The following is a 17,441-nucleotide window of genomic DNA, read 5'->3' as shown; positions in this document are numbered from 1 at the left end:
CTCGTCTTTCTCTTTTGAACACTGGGGGGAGACAAACTCTTAGTCAAAGATTCAGCTGGTATCCATCCACATGATCATACATGGCTTGGCAATTAGGAGAACATTTTTGACATTATGTCATGTCAATTAAGTGAAAGAAAATGAGATTCTCATATGAACACTGTCTGTTTATAGTGTATTTTCTCAAGGCTACATACATCCTTTGAAAAGTTGACATTGGTGAGGAAAGACCATCTACCTGACATGTTGTGGACAAAAAAATAATTATGAAATGTATGCATTCACTACTGTAAGTCGCTCTGGATAAGAGCGTCTGCTAAATGACTAAAATTTAAAAATTTAAATGTAAATTGTAGGAATTTGTCAGAATTCTGAAATCACTGGAATAGCATTAATTTAGAATTGAAACTGAAAAGTGTATTTTTCAGTGGCAACACGTTGACAGACGTTTTTTTTTCGTTCGCTGAACTCCTCCTCTTTCATGATCAACGAGTTCAGTACCACCTGTGACTAATAACTCGTGCCATCACTGCCTGTTGCGTCCGTGGCTCGGTTGAAGACCTAGTTGTTTTCATTTATGAAAATGACAAAAAACTGCCTCGTTTCATAGACCTAAATTACATTATCTTCATTGGACAAATGACAATAGCAACGTCGTTTCATCTGCCAACGCGTAAAGAATGATGCGATCCGTTCCAACGTTCTGCATAACTGTTTCCGCATATTGATCATATTTTCTCCACGAATGTAGCCGAATCCCCCTTTAAGTTTTAACCACGACTCTATGATTGGCATTAGTTGATTCAGCGTCAAGAAATTGTTCTGAGAAAGCGCTGGGTGGTTTTGGACAACGCTAAATGACTGCCGATGGACTCATTGCTCGTGTTAACTGGTTTTGAGTCACTGGCATCTCGGGAGGAACATCGCGTGGCGCGCTGACAGATATCGGTGATACTTGGTGATAGACATTGCGATGTCCACAAAGAAGGCATCGTTGAAGGATAAAGAGACTAAAAACGGAACATCAAAATATGTGTTGGAGAGATGCGCCTCGGTTTGCGAGTATTTTGATATTGCCTTCAAGGTCTGTATTAGGCTATTCTTATTATTTGGATATATATTATTAGGCTATGTTTATTATGTGCTTATAACAGTATTATGCTTCTGATCATGTTATGGCGCTGCCTGCTGGTATTAATATTGACTGTAGCCTAATTGAGAAGCTTCACTGGTGGTACAGGTGTCCATCTCTCAAACAAATGAAGGGAAATCTATTAAAATACAGTAGCCTGTCTACTCGGCACACCAGTAAACTCTTATAAAAAAGGGTTCCAAAGGGGTTCTTTGGCTGTCCCCATAGAAGAACCCCTTTGGTTCGAGGTGAAACCCTTTTTTGTTCCAGGTAGAACCATTTTGGGTTCCATGTAGAACCCTCTGTGGAAAAGGTTCTAAACTCAGCAAAAAAAGAAACGTCCTCTCACTGTCAAATGCATTTATTTTCAGCAAACTTAACATGTGTAAATATTTGTATGAACATAAGATTCAACAACTGAGACATAAACTGAACAAGTTCCACAGACCTGTGACTAAGAAATGGAATTATGTGTCCCTGAACAAAGTGGGGGTCAAAATCAAAAGTAACAGTCAGTATCTGGTGTGGCCACCAGCTGCATTAAGTACTGCAGTGCATCTCCTCCTCATGGACTGCACCAGATTTGCCAGTTCTTGCTGTGAGATGTTACCCCACTCTTCCACCAAGGCACCTGGAAGTTCCCGGACATTTTGGGGGGGAATGGCCCTAGCCTTAACCCTCCAATCCAACAGGTTCCAGTCGTGCTCAATAGGATTGAGATCCGGGCTCTTCGCTGGCCATGGCAGAACACTGACATTCCTGTCTTGCAGGAAATCACGCACAGAACAAGCAGTATGGCTGGTGGCATTGTCATGCTGGAGGGTAATGTCAGGATGAGCCTGCAGGAAGGGTACCAGACCATGACGGACCCTCCACCTCCAAATCGATCCCGCTCCAGAGTACAGGCCTCGGTGTAACGCTCATTCCTTCGACGATAAATGTGAATCTGACCATCACCCCGGTGAGACAAAACCACAACTCGTCAGTGAAGAGCACTTTTTGCCAGTCCTGTCTGGTCCAGCGACGGTGGGTTTGTTGCCAGTGATGTCTGGTGAGGACCTGCCTTACAACAGGCCTACAAGCCCTCAGTCCAACCTCTAAGCTTATTGCGGACAGTCTGTGCACTGATGGAGGGATTGTGCGTTCCTGGTGTAACTCGGGCTGTTGTTGTTGCCATCCTTTACCTGTCCCGCAGGTGTGATGTTCGGATGTACCGATCCTGTGCAGGTGTTGTTACACGTGGTCTGCCACTGCGAGAACAATCAGCTGTCTGTCCTGTCTCCCTGTAGCGCTGTCTTAGGCGTCTCACAGTACGGACATTGCAATTTGTTTCCCTGGCCACATCTGCAGTCCTCATGCCTCCTTGCAGTATGCCTAAGGCGCATTCACGCAGATGAGCAGGGACCCTGAGCATCTTTCTTTTGGTGTTTTTCAGAGTCGGTAGGAAGGCCTCTTTAGTGTCCTAAGTTTTCATAACTGTGACCTTAATTGCTCGCCGTCTGTAAGCTGTTAGTGTCTTAACGACCGTTCCACAGGTGCATGTTCATTAATTGTTTATAGTTCAATGAACAAGCACGGGAAACGGTGTTTAAACCCTTTACAATGAAGATCTGGGGAGTTATTTGGGTTTTTATTAATTATTTTTGAAAGACAGGGTCCTGAAAAAGGGACGTTTCTTTTTTTGCTGAGTTTACATGGAACCCAAAACGGGTCTACTTGGAACCAAAAGGGTTCTTCATAGGGTTCTCCAATCGAGACAGCCAAAGAACCTTTTAGGTTCTAGATAGCACCTTTTTTTCTAAGAGGGTAGCCCTTGCTTTTGTGAAGTTTCCCCTTAATGTAGCACAATATACCACTATGGAATAAGAACAGCAGTTATCATTGTGGCAAGCTTCTATTCTGTTTACATTACTCTTAATTACCACACCACTATCAATTATGTGCCTTGCCACACACCAGTGCACACCAATTTCACCCCTCCCTTATGGATAATGTCAGTGGTGGAAAAAGTACTCAACAGTCAGACTTGAGTAACAGTAAAGATACCTTAATAAAAAATTACTCACGAAAAAGTGAAAGTCACCCAGTAAAATACTTCTTAAGTAAAAGTCTAAAAGTATTTGGTTTTAAATATACTTAAGTACATTTGAGCAATTCCATTTACTTTCGATTCTTAAGTATCAAAAGTAAAAGTATAAACCAGAGGACACAATTACATGTTTTTATTTTTTATTGACGGATAGCCATGGGTACACTCCAACACTCAGACATAATTTACAAATGAAGCTTTTGTGTTTAGTGAGTCCTACAGATCAGAGGCAGTAGAGATGACCAGGGATGTTCTCTTGATAAGTGTGTGAATTGGACCATTTACTTGTCAAAATGTAATGAGTACTTTTGGGTGTCAGGGAAAATGTATGGAGTAAAAAGTCCATTGTTTTCTTTAGGAATGTAGTGAAGTAAAAATTGGCAAAAATACAAATAGTAAAGTACAGATACCCCAAAAAACTACTTAAGTAGTACTTTACACCACTGGATAATGTAGCCAATGTGACACAGGTTTTTTGATATGAATCACGCTATTCAGTCCTCCCATTCTTAGTGATACCTAAATATTGGCTCAAGGAAGAATGTAGCACTTGGTAATACAGGTTAACTGCATACCACATAATAGTACATTCCTCTCCAACTCTTAGGGGGAAAAGTCCAGGTTATTGTATTTAAAATGTAATTGCAGTAAAGGTGCATATTGTTATATAGTACTTTAAATCATGAGCGTTTGGGGATTGATCAGAATCAGGAGAGTGGTTAATGGACTAGACCAAGCAGAAGTACAACAGGTCATTCACATAGTCAAGTAGTTTCACATCAGTCCCATGATGGTTTGTGCAAATATGATCTCTCATACATATCCACTCTAAGCTGTTTTACTGCAGAACACTACTCATGTTGAAATATGAATGATCAAATAAATAAGGGTAGACCCACACATCAACCCCATCATTTAGTCTACAACCTTATAAAGAAGAAATCAACGGATGGATAAAATATCCAAACTAAATCAGGCGCCCAATAAATTAACCAGGAAATTCAGATGAGGCTAAAACAACAAGAACATTTTGCAATAGGATCATGAGTCAGTGCTTTGACACTTAGCAACACTAGTCATCATGATGTCGTGAAATTCTAGTTTTATAATTTTCACTTCTCATGGATGCACAGCATCATGAAATAATCAACAGATTACTTTCAGAAAGTCATTTGCATATGAACCAGTTGAACTCTATGATTAATCTCTTAAGACCAAACATTGTTCAGTGAAAGCTTGTTTGGAGTTATTACTTTTCTTCTGGTCATGTGAGGGTTGATGTCAGTGTGTTGGGCCCAGGTATGACCCCTAACCCCTCTCTCTGACCTCTGGCTGTGATGCCTCTCTAGGTGATGCTGCTGGGAGACTCTGCGGTGGGGAAGACATGTGTGCTGGTGCGCTTTAAAGACGGGGCCTTTTTGGGAGGCAACTTCATAGCCACCGTGGGAATAGACTTTAGGGTGAGAGAGATGTCAGTAGACTCAGAGGGGTCAGCTCATGGTTGGAAGGTTCTTTGTGTCTATACATTCATAATGTATACATTGTCTGCTGTTTTTCTCTGTTCTTTCTCATTTCTAAATGGTCTATTTACAAGATAAATGCTAGAATGTGGTTGAAGAATCCATACATAAAATATTTTCCCATCTTATTTCAGTTAAATCTGTAAATCCAATAACCACTTTAAAGTTTTTTCATGCAGTGATGATGGCTCAAAATGTACAAACCCTTTCACAAATCAGTCAAGTCCATAGAGCACTTCTGCTACTGCGCCGCATATGGCTCCAGAATGATTGTTTTCAGCCTGGAGGAGCTGTACATTACGTTACCCCCACAAACGATGCTCTGCCCTGTCTGGGGTCAAATAAACAAGCAGCTCCCATGTGGGGGACAGATTGGTGGGGGACAGATTTCCATAGCTTCCAACCAGCTGCTGGAAAGACAGAGAGAAAAAGATAGAGAAAATGTGTGATAGATGGAAAAAGAGAGAGAATATGGACAGAAAGAAAGACTCTTGCACCAGTGGATTTGGACCCGCTCACCCTCCAAAGAAAACACTCTATCTAATGGCTGGTAAAATGGTGGTTTTGGAGGAAATGATGTTGCATTAAGACAGAGTACTGTGTTACCACTCTGTGTTGATGGTGGAGACATTAGGACTGCCTGGGATGGGAGTACAACATGGATAGGGATGTGTGGAGCGTTTATGTAGACAAATAGAGATTATTTTCTCCATGCTTGTGCAACAGGTAATAACTATTCATGAGATTCATAAATAAGTGCATTATAACAATGAGTTGTGTGTAGTGACCACCCCCGGCTACTTGCATTGCATCTGTATGGAACAGAAGATTATAAGGAGAGATGATTTTGAGACTGATACAGGATCAGTCAATATGTTCCTTGCTGAGCCTCCAGCTATACCAGTCAATACCCTGTGTGGATGGGAAGACTGATGTGACTAGCTCTAACGTGGCAGGGCTATTTTGGCCTTGCTTCCTTGTAGCAGTTACTCAGCATGCGGGCTTGTCAACGCGAAGCCGTGTGTGGCCAATCTGCGTAATAATTGGAGGGAAAAACGGAAACCCATGGCAACTAATGCAGGGGTTGGACCATGTCCATTCTGCCAAGGTGGAAGTCCCAATGGGTGGTGACTCCTGTTGAGAGGGGCTATTTTAGAAGATTGGACTCACTTCAGAGAGAGTGTGTGTCTGTCACAGTGTGCTCACAGGAAAGGCAGGGGCTGACTGTACCCGGGTACTGACAGTGGAGTAATGAGGTTAGCTTAGAGGAAGTGATATGTACCAGTTGTAGCATTCACTTCCTTCATTTCAACATTGTTGCTTGTGTCATGTTTTCAGTTAGTGACTTTCCCCCTGTTTTCCCATGAAATACAAACAGGAAGTTTAAAAGGCCAGTGTGAGGTAAACTGGTTCAGTTACCTGCATAATAATGACACCTACACAGCAGACTGACCTTACAACAAGCTGTTATTGGTTGACCTCTAGAGTGTGTGCCATTGGGTTTGTGTGTGTGTGTGGGGGTGGGTGGGTGTATGTACGTACGTATTTGGGACTTAGTTTAGAAGGGACACATCATTTCACATGACTTAGGCATCTTATTCCTTCTCAATCTTCCATATTCTTTCTATACTCCCTCAAAGAGCATTTTTCACAAGATATGTTTTTCACTTGGAAGCATCTTATTCCTCCTCAATCTTCCGTATTCCTTCTATATTGTCTTGGAGTGCATCTTTCACAAGATATGTTTTTCACTAATCCATATCTGTAGCTAATATTCTTTTTTTCACTCAGGACTATTTTAGAATCCTGCCTATACAGGAAATCACATGGCGTCCCGACAGCCACAGGAAATTAGCGGGGGAGTGGGTTGTTATTTTGCCAGTCTTCTTTCTCACTATTGTGCAATTAAGTCTAATTCCAGAACCTCTGTAGTGTGGGCGTAGCAATTTGCTTTCTTTGCCAGCCTCTGAAGCTCCTCTTAGTTTTCATGTTGTCTGTATGAGTCTATATAGCAGTGGCGATTTTAGCATGGAAATCTTGGTGCCCCCCCCCAAAAAAAACAGTGGGATGCATGCCATCAAATCCTCAACACAACACTAAACAATACATGAATTACACTATAACGGTGACAAACTGTGCCCACAAACTGTTAGGGCCTACGTAAAGCTGTCTACCTTACCACTGCTAAACCTGGCTTTCAGCGGAGCCTTGTCTGGCAGTGAAACAGTTCATTCAGCCTCATTTACTGCCTTTTAAAAAAACATAGCTGACATGGCAGACTTATTTAAACAAATGTGGTTTCTACTGACAAATGAGATGTACAAACTATGGCATAAGGGGACGACAAGCGGATAAGAGGCAATCCGTAATTCTGATTAAGATGTTAATGAGCAAGCGACGACGGACGTAGTCAATATAACTATTTGTTCAGCGCTTTTGAAATGTATAGCGACAGAATTCAGGACATGGGCTGTTCTTACAGTGTACTCCCTGTACAAGTCAGAACCGTAGGATAAAAAAAGGGGGCATATAAACAGACAATGAAAGCTTTTACAATATTCGATGATTACAGTTCTCCAAAACAGGTTAATGGCTATATTTGCACCACCAAGTTAGAACAGTAGGTGAAATGAAGAGGTGAAAGTAGACCAAATTATTAGGGTGCGGCACATTGAACGCCGTTTGGGTGAAGCTGTACAAAACAGTAGCCAAACAAGCATACACCGGGCTACGAATGATATGTTTACAATACTGTGTTGGTGAAAATAGACCAAATTATTATGGTGAGGCACATGGGTTATTACACATGAAACACTTAGTATTACTTTCTTAGCTACAGTATACATTTCTCCCTTGCATATTACATAATTTATGCAGCAGCATAGAATACATTTTTGGACTCACCTTGTGAAGGTGGCGCAGCGGTCCTTTGTGGGCAAATTTTGTCATCAAACTTTGTCATCAAACTTTGTCATTCTCTGGGGGGGGGAAAACACAGCCACTCCATTGAATAGCAGGCTAACGTTTGTGGTTTCTTTGCAACGCTTGCAGTTAATCCACTGATTCCTTCCAAACGACTCATTGTTGAATTTGCGATTTCCAACTTGTTGTGTAATGTTTATGTCCAATGGTCGATGAGCACCAATACATTTTATCTATAATTTCTCTTCATTATTTCTCTTCATATGACAAGGATTAAAAAGGATTTGCCAGTAGATTGTCGACTTGATGACAACTGATGATGACTGCTAGCTAAGATTTTGAAAGTATGATGTTGACATGATCAGTCCAATCAAAGCTACTGTAGATATAACGTGATTTGACATCATTTTATCTGTGGCCAATGACCTTGAGCCTTCTTGGAAGGGCACTTCTAATCTAAGTCTATGGCAGAACCCAAAGGGCTCACATTCTTGATGTCTACCCTTAAAGGCGGGTGACAGTGTGTCCCCATGAGTGACAGAACACTGAGCCAATCACAGTGCAATGCTCCTATTTTTTGCTGGACTGCCCCACCACCACATAAAGCACTGAGCTAGGCTGAAACACCTGCATTTTAGAGCTGCCTATTTATATGCAGCTTTATTAACTCAGTGATATATATATTTTTTTTACACTGTTTGCAAACTGATATGTCACACATATTAATGCCAAAATAACATGCAAAACAGGCAAGCCCCCCAAAAAACAAAATATGTTTATTTATTTATATTTTTGCAAAAAAGGTGGGGCTCACAGGCCCACCTGCCCTGAATTACGGGTCGCCACTGCTATACAGCATGCTGTGCCATTTCCTGTCTGTTTGTTCTTTAGAATATTCTTGCTTTCTGAAGCTTCTTAATATTTAAATACCTGTGATGTTTTTGTCTGAGTCTGTCTCTATTATGCAAAAAGACCCCCGTAGACAGTCCTGTGGTTAACTGTTTCCTCTCCTCATCAGAATAAAGTTGTGACGGTGGACAACGCGAAGGTCAAACTCCAGGTGAGAGAGCAGGGACCTCTACACCCAACATTGATACCACTATTCCTGTGATCCTATCCCTACCAGTCTAATTCATTAAACCACAGTCAGTATCATAATATTACACAGTGGGCAGTGGCATATGTGGTCAACACGCAAGTGTCCCTATGTAACCACAGCGTATCTATTGCAAATACGTTGTTATCATATCCTGTTCTAGTGACAATTCTGGCTGAGAGGTGCCAAACATTTAAATGCCTTTGGTGGGTTTTGTCTGAGCAGCACACCACCCTGCATCCCAATGCTGGCTTGCCTCTGAAGCTAAGCAGGGTTAAGCAGGGTTGGTCATGGTCGGTCCCTGGATGGGAGACCAGATGCTGCTGGAAGTGGTGTTGGAGGGCCAGTAGGAGGCACTCTTTCCTCTGGTCAAAAACCAAAAGATCCCAGGGCAGTGATTGGGGACATTTCCCTGTGTAGGGTGCCATCTTTTGGATGGGATGTTAAATGGGTGTCTTCTGACTCTCTGTGGTCACTGAAGATCACATGCCACCTATTGTAAGATTAGGGGTATTAACCTCGGTGTCCTGGCTAAATTCCCAATCTGGCTGTCATACCATCATGGCTACCTAATCATCCCCAGCTTCCAATTGGCTCATTCATCCCCCTCCTCTTCCCTGTAACTATTCCCCAGGTCATTTCTGTAAATGAAAAATGTGTTCTCAATCAACTTACCTGGTAAAAAATAAATAAGCCACGTGACTATTCTAATGTATTACACTGTAAAATATATCGATCATTATCGATCACGTATTCCCGTTATAACTTGCATGCTCTTTGGTTGCTGCTGGTTGGAATATTGTCCCGTTTTCCAGGTTTATTGCATTGTAATAATTAATTTGTTTCACCTCTTTCTCCCAGATCTGGGATACTGCAGGACAGGAGAGATTCCGCAGTGTCACGCACGCCTACTACAGAGACGCACAGGGTAATCTCTGCTCTATTAAAACACTTCCTGGTTGTGTGTGTTGTAGAATGCTAAGAACACGTGGCTGTGTGAGACTCTCTGCCTTTCTCTCCTCAGCCCTCCTCCTGCTCTATGACATCACCAGCAAGTCATCCTTTGACAACATCAGGGTGAGAAACCTATCATGTCACTCTTCACTCCTCCTTATCGCCTCACGTCTTCTCATAAGACCTTTTTAGAGGAAGAACCCAGAATTCCTTTTACATGCCAAGTAATATATGGCCTCCGCATTACATTACTGAAATGACCTCCACAATGACATTTCATGACATTTCCAAGAAGCCATTTTTGAAGTTTGTGAAGGTTTGGGGATAAGAGGAAGTGCAGCTCAGAATGGCAGAATGGAGAATAGTAACCAAAGCAGCAGAGCAGAGAAATGGATTATGTTTTTGTGGAGAGGATCTCCTTTAGCACTGGCATTTTTACTGACTAATCTCCTTTTTAATCTCTCTCTCTCTCTCTCTCCCCCCACGCCCCCTTCCCATATAGGCCTGGCTGACTGAAATCCATGAGTATGCTCAGAAGGATGTGGTCATCATGTTGCTCGGCAACAAGGTGTGAGCTAGACATCCTTTTGGTTTTGTAGAGTGTATCAAAAGAAGTCGTCATACCAAAAGTAACAATAAGAACACAACACACACAGACACATATTTGTCTCTGCTATTGACTTTGTAGCCTAATTACACATGCACACACACACACACACACACACACACACACACACACACACACACACACACACACACACACACACACACACAGTGTGTCAGCCTCAGAGTTTATATTGAAGCTGAATTAGAACGTTACTAGTGAATACATGTGTTACGATGATTACAAATAGAACTGGTGGCAACTCCAGTTCAACAGCACCCATAGATCATGTGCCCCCTCTGGTGGTGCTACTACAGAGACACTGGGTCATTGCTGTCACGTTCCACCAGACATAATTTATTCCCAGAGCTGGGAAGAGCAGCAGGACTGTGCTGGCCCCCCCACGGGGGGCCAGCACTGAAAAAAATGTATGAAATTGTATGAAATGTATGCATTCACTACTGTAAGTCGCTCTGGATAAGAGCGTCTGCTAAATGACTAAAATGTAAATGTAAATGTAATGTAACATTTCTCTCTCTGAGCAATGTTTGGCCTGTGCTCAGACACTCAGAGGCAGCCTGGAGACTGCCCTGGGAACTGCTGTGGCTTGTGTGGGCTGATGTAGTGGTGCCTCTCTGGATCTAATGGACTAGTTGTGTCCATGACTCTCCTCTGCTCTGTCCAAACAGACGGACATGGCCGGAGAGAGGGTCATCAAGCGTGAGGAGGGAGAGAAGCTGGCCAAGGTAAGAGACAAGGCCCACTTAAAGGGTTTGCTCCACTCTCCTACCGCAAAACACCAAGTAGCCTCTTCAAAAGCAACTGTACAGCACTGTGAAATGAAAACAAGCTTGAAATGTTGATTTATATGCTGCACTTGTGAACTGATGTTCCCTCTTGTGTTGGAGAGATGTATCACTCTGAGTGTTTGGTAGTGAGTTCATTCATATCATGAATGTGGTGTACTTTAGTAGTGCCATTAAAAGCCCTGGATGCTTTTCAGGAATATGGAGTCCCTTTCATGGAGACCAGTGCCAAGACTGGAGTCAACGTAGAGCTGGCCTTCCTGGCTGTAGCAAAGTAAGTCACAACTCATGTTGTTTCTAAATTAAAGTTGCACTGTATGTGAAAGGGCAAAGACATATTGCCCAATTATGTTCCTCATCTCTCCTTCTCTTTTCGCTTATGTTTTCAATTTCTCTGCTCTGCACTGCTCCATCCCACACATTCTCCTCTCTCTCTCTCTCTCTCTCTCTGCCTGCCTGCCAGGGAGTTGAAGCACAGAGCTGCCCAGCAGCCCAACGAGCCCAAGTTCCAGATCCACGACTACATCGCGTCTGAGAAGCAGAAGTCTGGCTGTTGTGGTGGCTACATGTAGCTGAACCTCTCACCAACTGTTACACCACACCAGGCCACAGTGAGAGAGGAGCGAGGGAGAGAGAGACACAAACATCTACAGAGGGAGGGAGGGAGATAAAGAGAGAGAGACATAGAGCAGTAGGGAGACAGTCCCCCTAAAATAGCATCATCAGATAGAGAGTAGTCAAAAAGAGCAGAGTAACCACATTGTGAAAAAGAGAACACCTGGTCTGCTCCCCACCTACTTGGAAGGCCTATGGCAACTAGCCAACCCTCATTCTACCCCTATCAGGAGAAAAACCATGTCAGTGTTTTCAGTTGGTTAGAAAGGCATTACCAGTGTATTTAAAATGCAAATTTATATTTGAAACATGCTCGGATCATTTAGTTCATGTGTATCACATGCTGCAGCTGCAGCCTGTCAGCCTTACTCATTATTGCCATAAGGAAGGATTGGAAATCCAAATGGAATTTCTTGCCCCAATTTTGCCATATTTACAAAGACATTAGGAAATGATCTGATCACTTTATGTAAAGATGTTAGGTGGAATAAAATACAGATTTTTTGGGGCTCATGGCTTCATTTCACCACATTCTATTCAGGACTAAATGCCATTATATATTTTGTATGAGGAGCACCCTGTACTACTGCGGTGTCATACACAGCGTGTCCCAGATGCGGCCTCTACCGGCTGAAAATATGTCTAATGACAGTTATTTTGTAATTATACTCCAAATTCAAATTATTTTCTCAAATGTTGTGGCCAAATGTTAATTGAGGTGGTGGTCAGAAGTTCCAGCATGAGTTTTGATTTGCTTTTAAACGTGCCATCCAACAATAAGAGAGCTCCCTCAGACACTGTTGATGTGGAGCCTCTATCAGTCATCATTAATGGATGTTGTTGTTGTCTCTACTGTACATGGGTTGTTCATGGGTTGCATTGTGTAAAATGTTCCTTTGTATTTGGTTCATTATGATTGTTTGCTTATTGAATTTGCTTGATTTCACAATTATTGTCACTCTCTATGGAGGTGTCACAGTGATCACACAGTGCCATGGAAAACTGCTTTGTTATCGTACAGTATATAAAAACTATTTTTTTGTAATGAAGATGGTGGTGTTTTATTGCAGTGTGTGTTTGTATATCTGTTCTTTGAGTCTCTGGGGAGGAGGAAATAGGTCATATATTTTTACTATGTTCTACATTGTAGAATAGTAGTGAAGATATCACAACTATGAAATAACACATGGAATCATGTAGAAACCAAAAAGTTCTTAAACAAATCAAAATGTATTTTAGATTATTCAAAGTAGCCACCGTTTGCCTTGATGACAGCTTTGCACACTCTTGGCATTCTCTCAACCAGCTTCACCTGGAAGGCTTTTCCAAAAGTGTTTGAGTTCCCACATATGCTGAGCACTTGTTGGCTGCTTTTTCTTCACTCTGCATTCCAATTCACCACAAACCATCTCAATTGGGTTGAGGTTGGGAGATTGTGGAGGCCAGGTCATCTGATGCAGCACTCCATCATTCTCCTTCCTGGTCAAATAGCCCTTACACAGCCTGGAGGTGTGTTGGGTCATTGTCCTGTTGAAAAATCAATGATAGTCCCACTAAGCACAAACCAGATGGGATGGTGTATCGCTGCAGAACGCTGTGGTAGCCATGTTGGTTAAGTGTGCCTTGAATTCAAAGTAAATCACTGACAGTGTCACCAGCAAAGCACCCCCACACCTTCACACCTCCTCCATGCTTCACGGTGGGAACCACACATGCAGAGATCATCTGTTCACCTAATCTGCATCACACAAAGATAGAGCGGTTGGAAACAAAAATCTCAAATTTGGACTCATCAACCCAAAGGACAGATTTCCACCGGTCTAATGTCCATTGCTCGTGTTTCTTGGCCCAAGCATGTCTCTTCTTATTATTGGTGACCTTTAGTAGTGGTTTCTTTGCAGCAATTCGACCATGAAGGCCGGATTCATGCAGTCTCCTCTGAACAGTTTATGTTGAGATGTGTCTGTTACTTGAACTCTGTGAAGCATTAATTTGGGCTGCATTTTCTGTGGCTGGTAACTCTAATGAACTTATACTCTGCAGCAGAGGTAACTCTGAGTCTTCCTTTCCTGGGGCGGTCCTCATGAGAGCCAGTTTCCTTACAGCGCTTGATGGGTTTAGCGATTGCACTTGAAGAACTTTTCAAAGTTCTTGAAATTTTCCGCATTGACTGACCTTCATGTCTTAAAATAATAATGGACTGTCATTTCTCCATGCTTATTTGAGCTGTTCTTGCCATAATATGGACATGGTCTTTTACCAAATAGGGCTATCTTCTGTATACCACCCTACCTTGTCACAACACAACTGATTGGCTCAAACGCATTAAGAAGGAAAGAAATTCAACAAATTAACTTTTAGCAAGGCACACCTGTTAATTGAAATGCATTCCAGGAGACTACCTCATGATGGTGGTTGAGATTCTTCCAATGGCATTTAGGAGTACACCACATCAGTCACTGGCTTCATCAATAAGTGGATCGATGACGTTGTCCCCACAGTGACCGTACGTACATACCCCAACCAGAAGTAATTGATTACAGGCAACATCCGCACTGAACTAAAGGGTAGAGCTGCCACTTTCAAGGAGTGTGACTCTAACCCAGACGCTTATAAGAAACCCTGCTATGCCCTCCGATGAACCATCAAACAGGCAAAGCGTCAATACAGGACTAAGATTGAATCATACTACACCGGCTCCGATGCTCATCGGATGTGGCAGCGCTTGCAAACTATTACAAACTACAAAGGGAAGCACAGCCGCGAGCTGCCCAGTGACACGAGCCTACCAGATGAGCTAAATTATTTCTATGCTCGCTTCGAGGCTAGCAACACTGAAGCATGCATGAGAGCATCAGCTGTTCCAGACAACTGTGTGATCACGCTCTCCGTAGCTAATGTGAGTAAGACCTTTAAACAGGTCAACATTCACAAGGCCGCAGGGCCAGACGGATTACCAGGACGTGTACTCTGAGCATGTGCTGACCAACTGGCAAGTGTCTTCACTGACATTTTCAAGCTGTCCCTGATTGAGTCTGTAATACCAACATGTTTCAAGCAGACCACCATAGTGCCTGTGCCCAAGAACACTAAGGTAACCTGCCTAAATGACTACCGATTTCTGTAGCCATGAAGTGCTTTGAAAGGCTGGTCATTGCTTACATTGCTTACATCAACACCATTATCCCAGAAACCCTAGACCCACTCCAATTTGCATACCGCCTCAACGGATCCACAGATGACGCAATCTCTATTGCACTCCTCTCTGCCCTTTCCCACCTGGACAAAAGGAACACCTATATGAGAATGCTATTCATTGACTACAGCTCAGCGTTCAACACCATAATGCCCTCAAAGCTCATCAATAAGCTAAGGACCCTGGGACTAAACACCTCCCTCTGCAACTGGATCCTGGACTTCCTGACGGGCCGCCCCCCAGGTGGTAAGGGTAGGTAACAACACATCTGCCACTCTGATCCTCAACACAGGGCCCCCTCAGTGGTGCATGCTCAGTCCCCTCCTGTACTCCCTGTTCATCCTTGACTGCATGGTCAGGCATGACTCCAACACCATCATTAAGTTTGTAGACGACACAACAGTGGTAGGCCTGATCACTGACAATGATGAGACAGCCTACAGGGAGGAGATGAGAGGCCTGGCCGTGTGGTGCCAGGACAACAACCTCTCCCTCAACGTGATCAAGACAAAGGAGATGATTGTGGACTAAAGGAAAAGGAGGACCAAGCATGCTCCCATTCTCATCGACAGGGCTGTAGTGGAGCAGGTTGAGAGCTTCAAGTTCCTTGGCATCCACATCACCAACAAACTATCTTAACAGTTTCTATCCCCAAACCATATTTTACGCGCTGCTACTCTCTGTTTATTATTCATGCATAGTCACTTTACCTCTACCTACATGTACATATTACCTCAATTACCTTGACTAACCTGTGCCCCCGCACAATGACTCTGTACTGGTACCCCCTGTATATAGCCCCGCTACGGTTATTTTACTGCTGCTCTTTAATTTTTTTAATGTTTTACTCATCTATTTTTTACTTAACACTTGTTTTTCTTAAAACTGCATTGTTGGTTAAGGGCTTGTAAGTAAGCATTTCACAAACTTGACTGGTACTGTATATATCTTTTGGGGGGGGTGGAATTTTCATTGTTGGACATAAAAGACAAAAAATACCAGAAAACCAGCTTCAAGTGATTTTAATTGTAGAAATCTGTACCTAAGTATTCCCACGCATAATAGAGAGACACGTGATCGTATACAAATGAAAGTAGGGTTTGAAATTATGTTTTAGTCAAACATTGTGTATTACAAATTCTTTGTAATCATGTGCCAGCCCCCAACCAACCGTTCCAGAAAAAATGGGCCAGCGGCTGAATGGAGTTGATGATCCCTGCTGTAGGTGGATGGGACATGATGTACTGAAGTTGCCCCCCACCAGGTGACAGCATTGCTTTTCAAATAATAATAGGACGTTACGCTATTTACCACTGCTGGCTCAGTTTATTTTTTAAATAACCACTGAACACGCTGATTGGAAGGTGTTTTTTCTGTAGAAAAACAAGATCTCAGTCTTAGGGTGTTTCCTTACCGATTCTGCGTTTGGTTAATGATGTTTGTCCGCCATGAGAAGCCTATTTCACTTCCTCAAAATCCCCATAATGAATGTAATATTACTCAAGAAATCTGTTTGACGTTTTTGTCTAGGATGTTTTAGTTGCGTGATTTTACATCTAACTGAAGTGTGTGGTGCAGTATTTCTCAAGTAAAGAAATGCAACACACGTCTTATGTAAACAAAGTCGGAGCTGCTGGGCAGGTCTGTCTCACTGTCTATGCTATTGGATAGAGAGCAATCACTGCAGTTGTTCACCCCATGTTAGTAGGCAAATGAAACTCGTCAAATCAAAACCCAACCTTCATTACCAGTTGTGACGCACGGATGTTCCACACTCAGTTTTAGACAAGACTGACTTTATGACCAAAATTATACTATTTACACTTTGTAGTGTAATAAAGATAATCTAACGTTTTACCTAATGATATATAAGGAGGGCATTTGCACAACATGTTTCACAACAGCACACAACAAAATTCCAGAGACATATTGAGCGACACAACTGATACCAATCACGACCACACCCAGAGGACAGATGGCTGACTTAAGCCCTAGCCACACGAACTGACCACTGGTGTAAAGAACAACATTCAATGAATATCGCAAGCACCCAGACACGAATTACCAGAAATACACACACACACACACACACACACCTTAGGTGTGTTGGACTCCGAGGACAAAGGACACTGCCAAGGGCCAATGGGAAGTCGACACCACCTGGAGAATGGACCGTCCCTCCACTCATCGACCAGTCAGGAGAGCGGACCTACTAGACTCAACGTCAACACACTGTCATTTCATTGTATAAATTGGATGTACACTATGTTTCGGGGCTCTCTTCTGCTAGTTCCCTATGCGCTAAACGAAGGAGTCCGTGCACGCTCAGCCAAATATATGTGTCTCATAATAAACTGCCTTACTATAAACTGAATCCACCTGGTACAGCGTCTTGACTTGGTCTCCTTCTCAAGTAATTGATCATCAACAGTAGTCAATTTTGACACAGTGTTTCTGACTCATATCAATGCCACATAGGCCGTTTTCAAAGGGATGCATTGCTTTTT

The 17,441-nt window shown here is 42.7% G+C and overlaps 1 protein-coding gene across 4 annotated transcripts; it reads left to right on the top strand.

Annotated features, from left to right (window-relative positions):
• Nucleotides 1-506: 506 nt before the first annotated feature.
• Nucleotides 507-12,490, top strand: LOC106606976 (ras-related protein Rab-37). Of its 4 annotated transcripts, XM_014203506.3 has the most exons (9): nt 507-1,084; nt 4,571-4,681; nt 8,682-8,723; nt 9,621-9,687; nt 9,784-9,836; nt 10,216-10,281; nt 11,007-11,063; nt 11,321-11,397; nt 11,587-12,490. In XM_014203506.3, the coding sequence occupies exons 1-9, from the start codon at nt 974-976 to the stop codon at nt 11,693-11,695; spliced, it is 693 nt and encodes a 230-aa protein (XP_014058981.1). In that variant the 5' UTR covers nt 507-973; the 3' UTR covers nt 11,696-12,490. The 4 variants fall into 4 exon arrangements, with proteins under 4 accessions (XP_014058981.1, XP_045576252.1, XP_045576254.1 ...); XM_045720296.2 differs by having other exon boundaries at nt 534-1,084; nt 9,621-9,836; XM_045720298.2 differs by lacking the exon at nt 4,571-4,681 and having other exon boundaries at nt 673-1,084.
• The last annotated feature ends 4,951 nt before the right edge of the window (nt 12,491-17,441 follow it).

Source organism: Salmo salar, chromosome 06 (genome assembly GCF_965601325.2).
Source record: "Salmo salar chromosome 06, fSalSal1, whole genome shotgun sequence".
Taxonomy (NCBI): domain Eukaryota; kingdom Metazoa; phylum Chordata; class Actinopteri; order Salmoniformes; family Salmonidae; genus Salmo; species Salmo salar.
This window is presented reverse-complemented; position numbering and strand designations above follow the sequence as displayed.

Bases quoted from the DNA above. Each gene is read 5' to 3' on its own strand.
- LOC106606976 (XM_045720296.2), top strand. From the start codon at position 974: ATGTCCACAAAGAAGGCATCGTTGAAGGATAAAGAGACTAAAAACGGA. The intron at 9,837-10,215 runs GTGAGAAACCTA...CTTCCCATATAG, and splicing joins CATCCTTTGACAACATCAGG to GCCTGGCTGACTGAAATCCA. The intron at 11,398-11,586 runs GTAAGTCACAAC...CCTGCCTGCCAG, and splicing joins GCCTTCCTGGCTGTAGCAAA to GGAGTTGAAGCACAGAGCTG.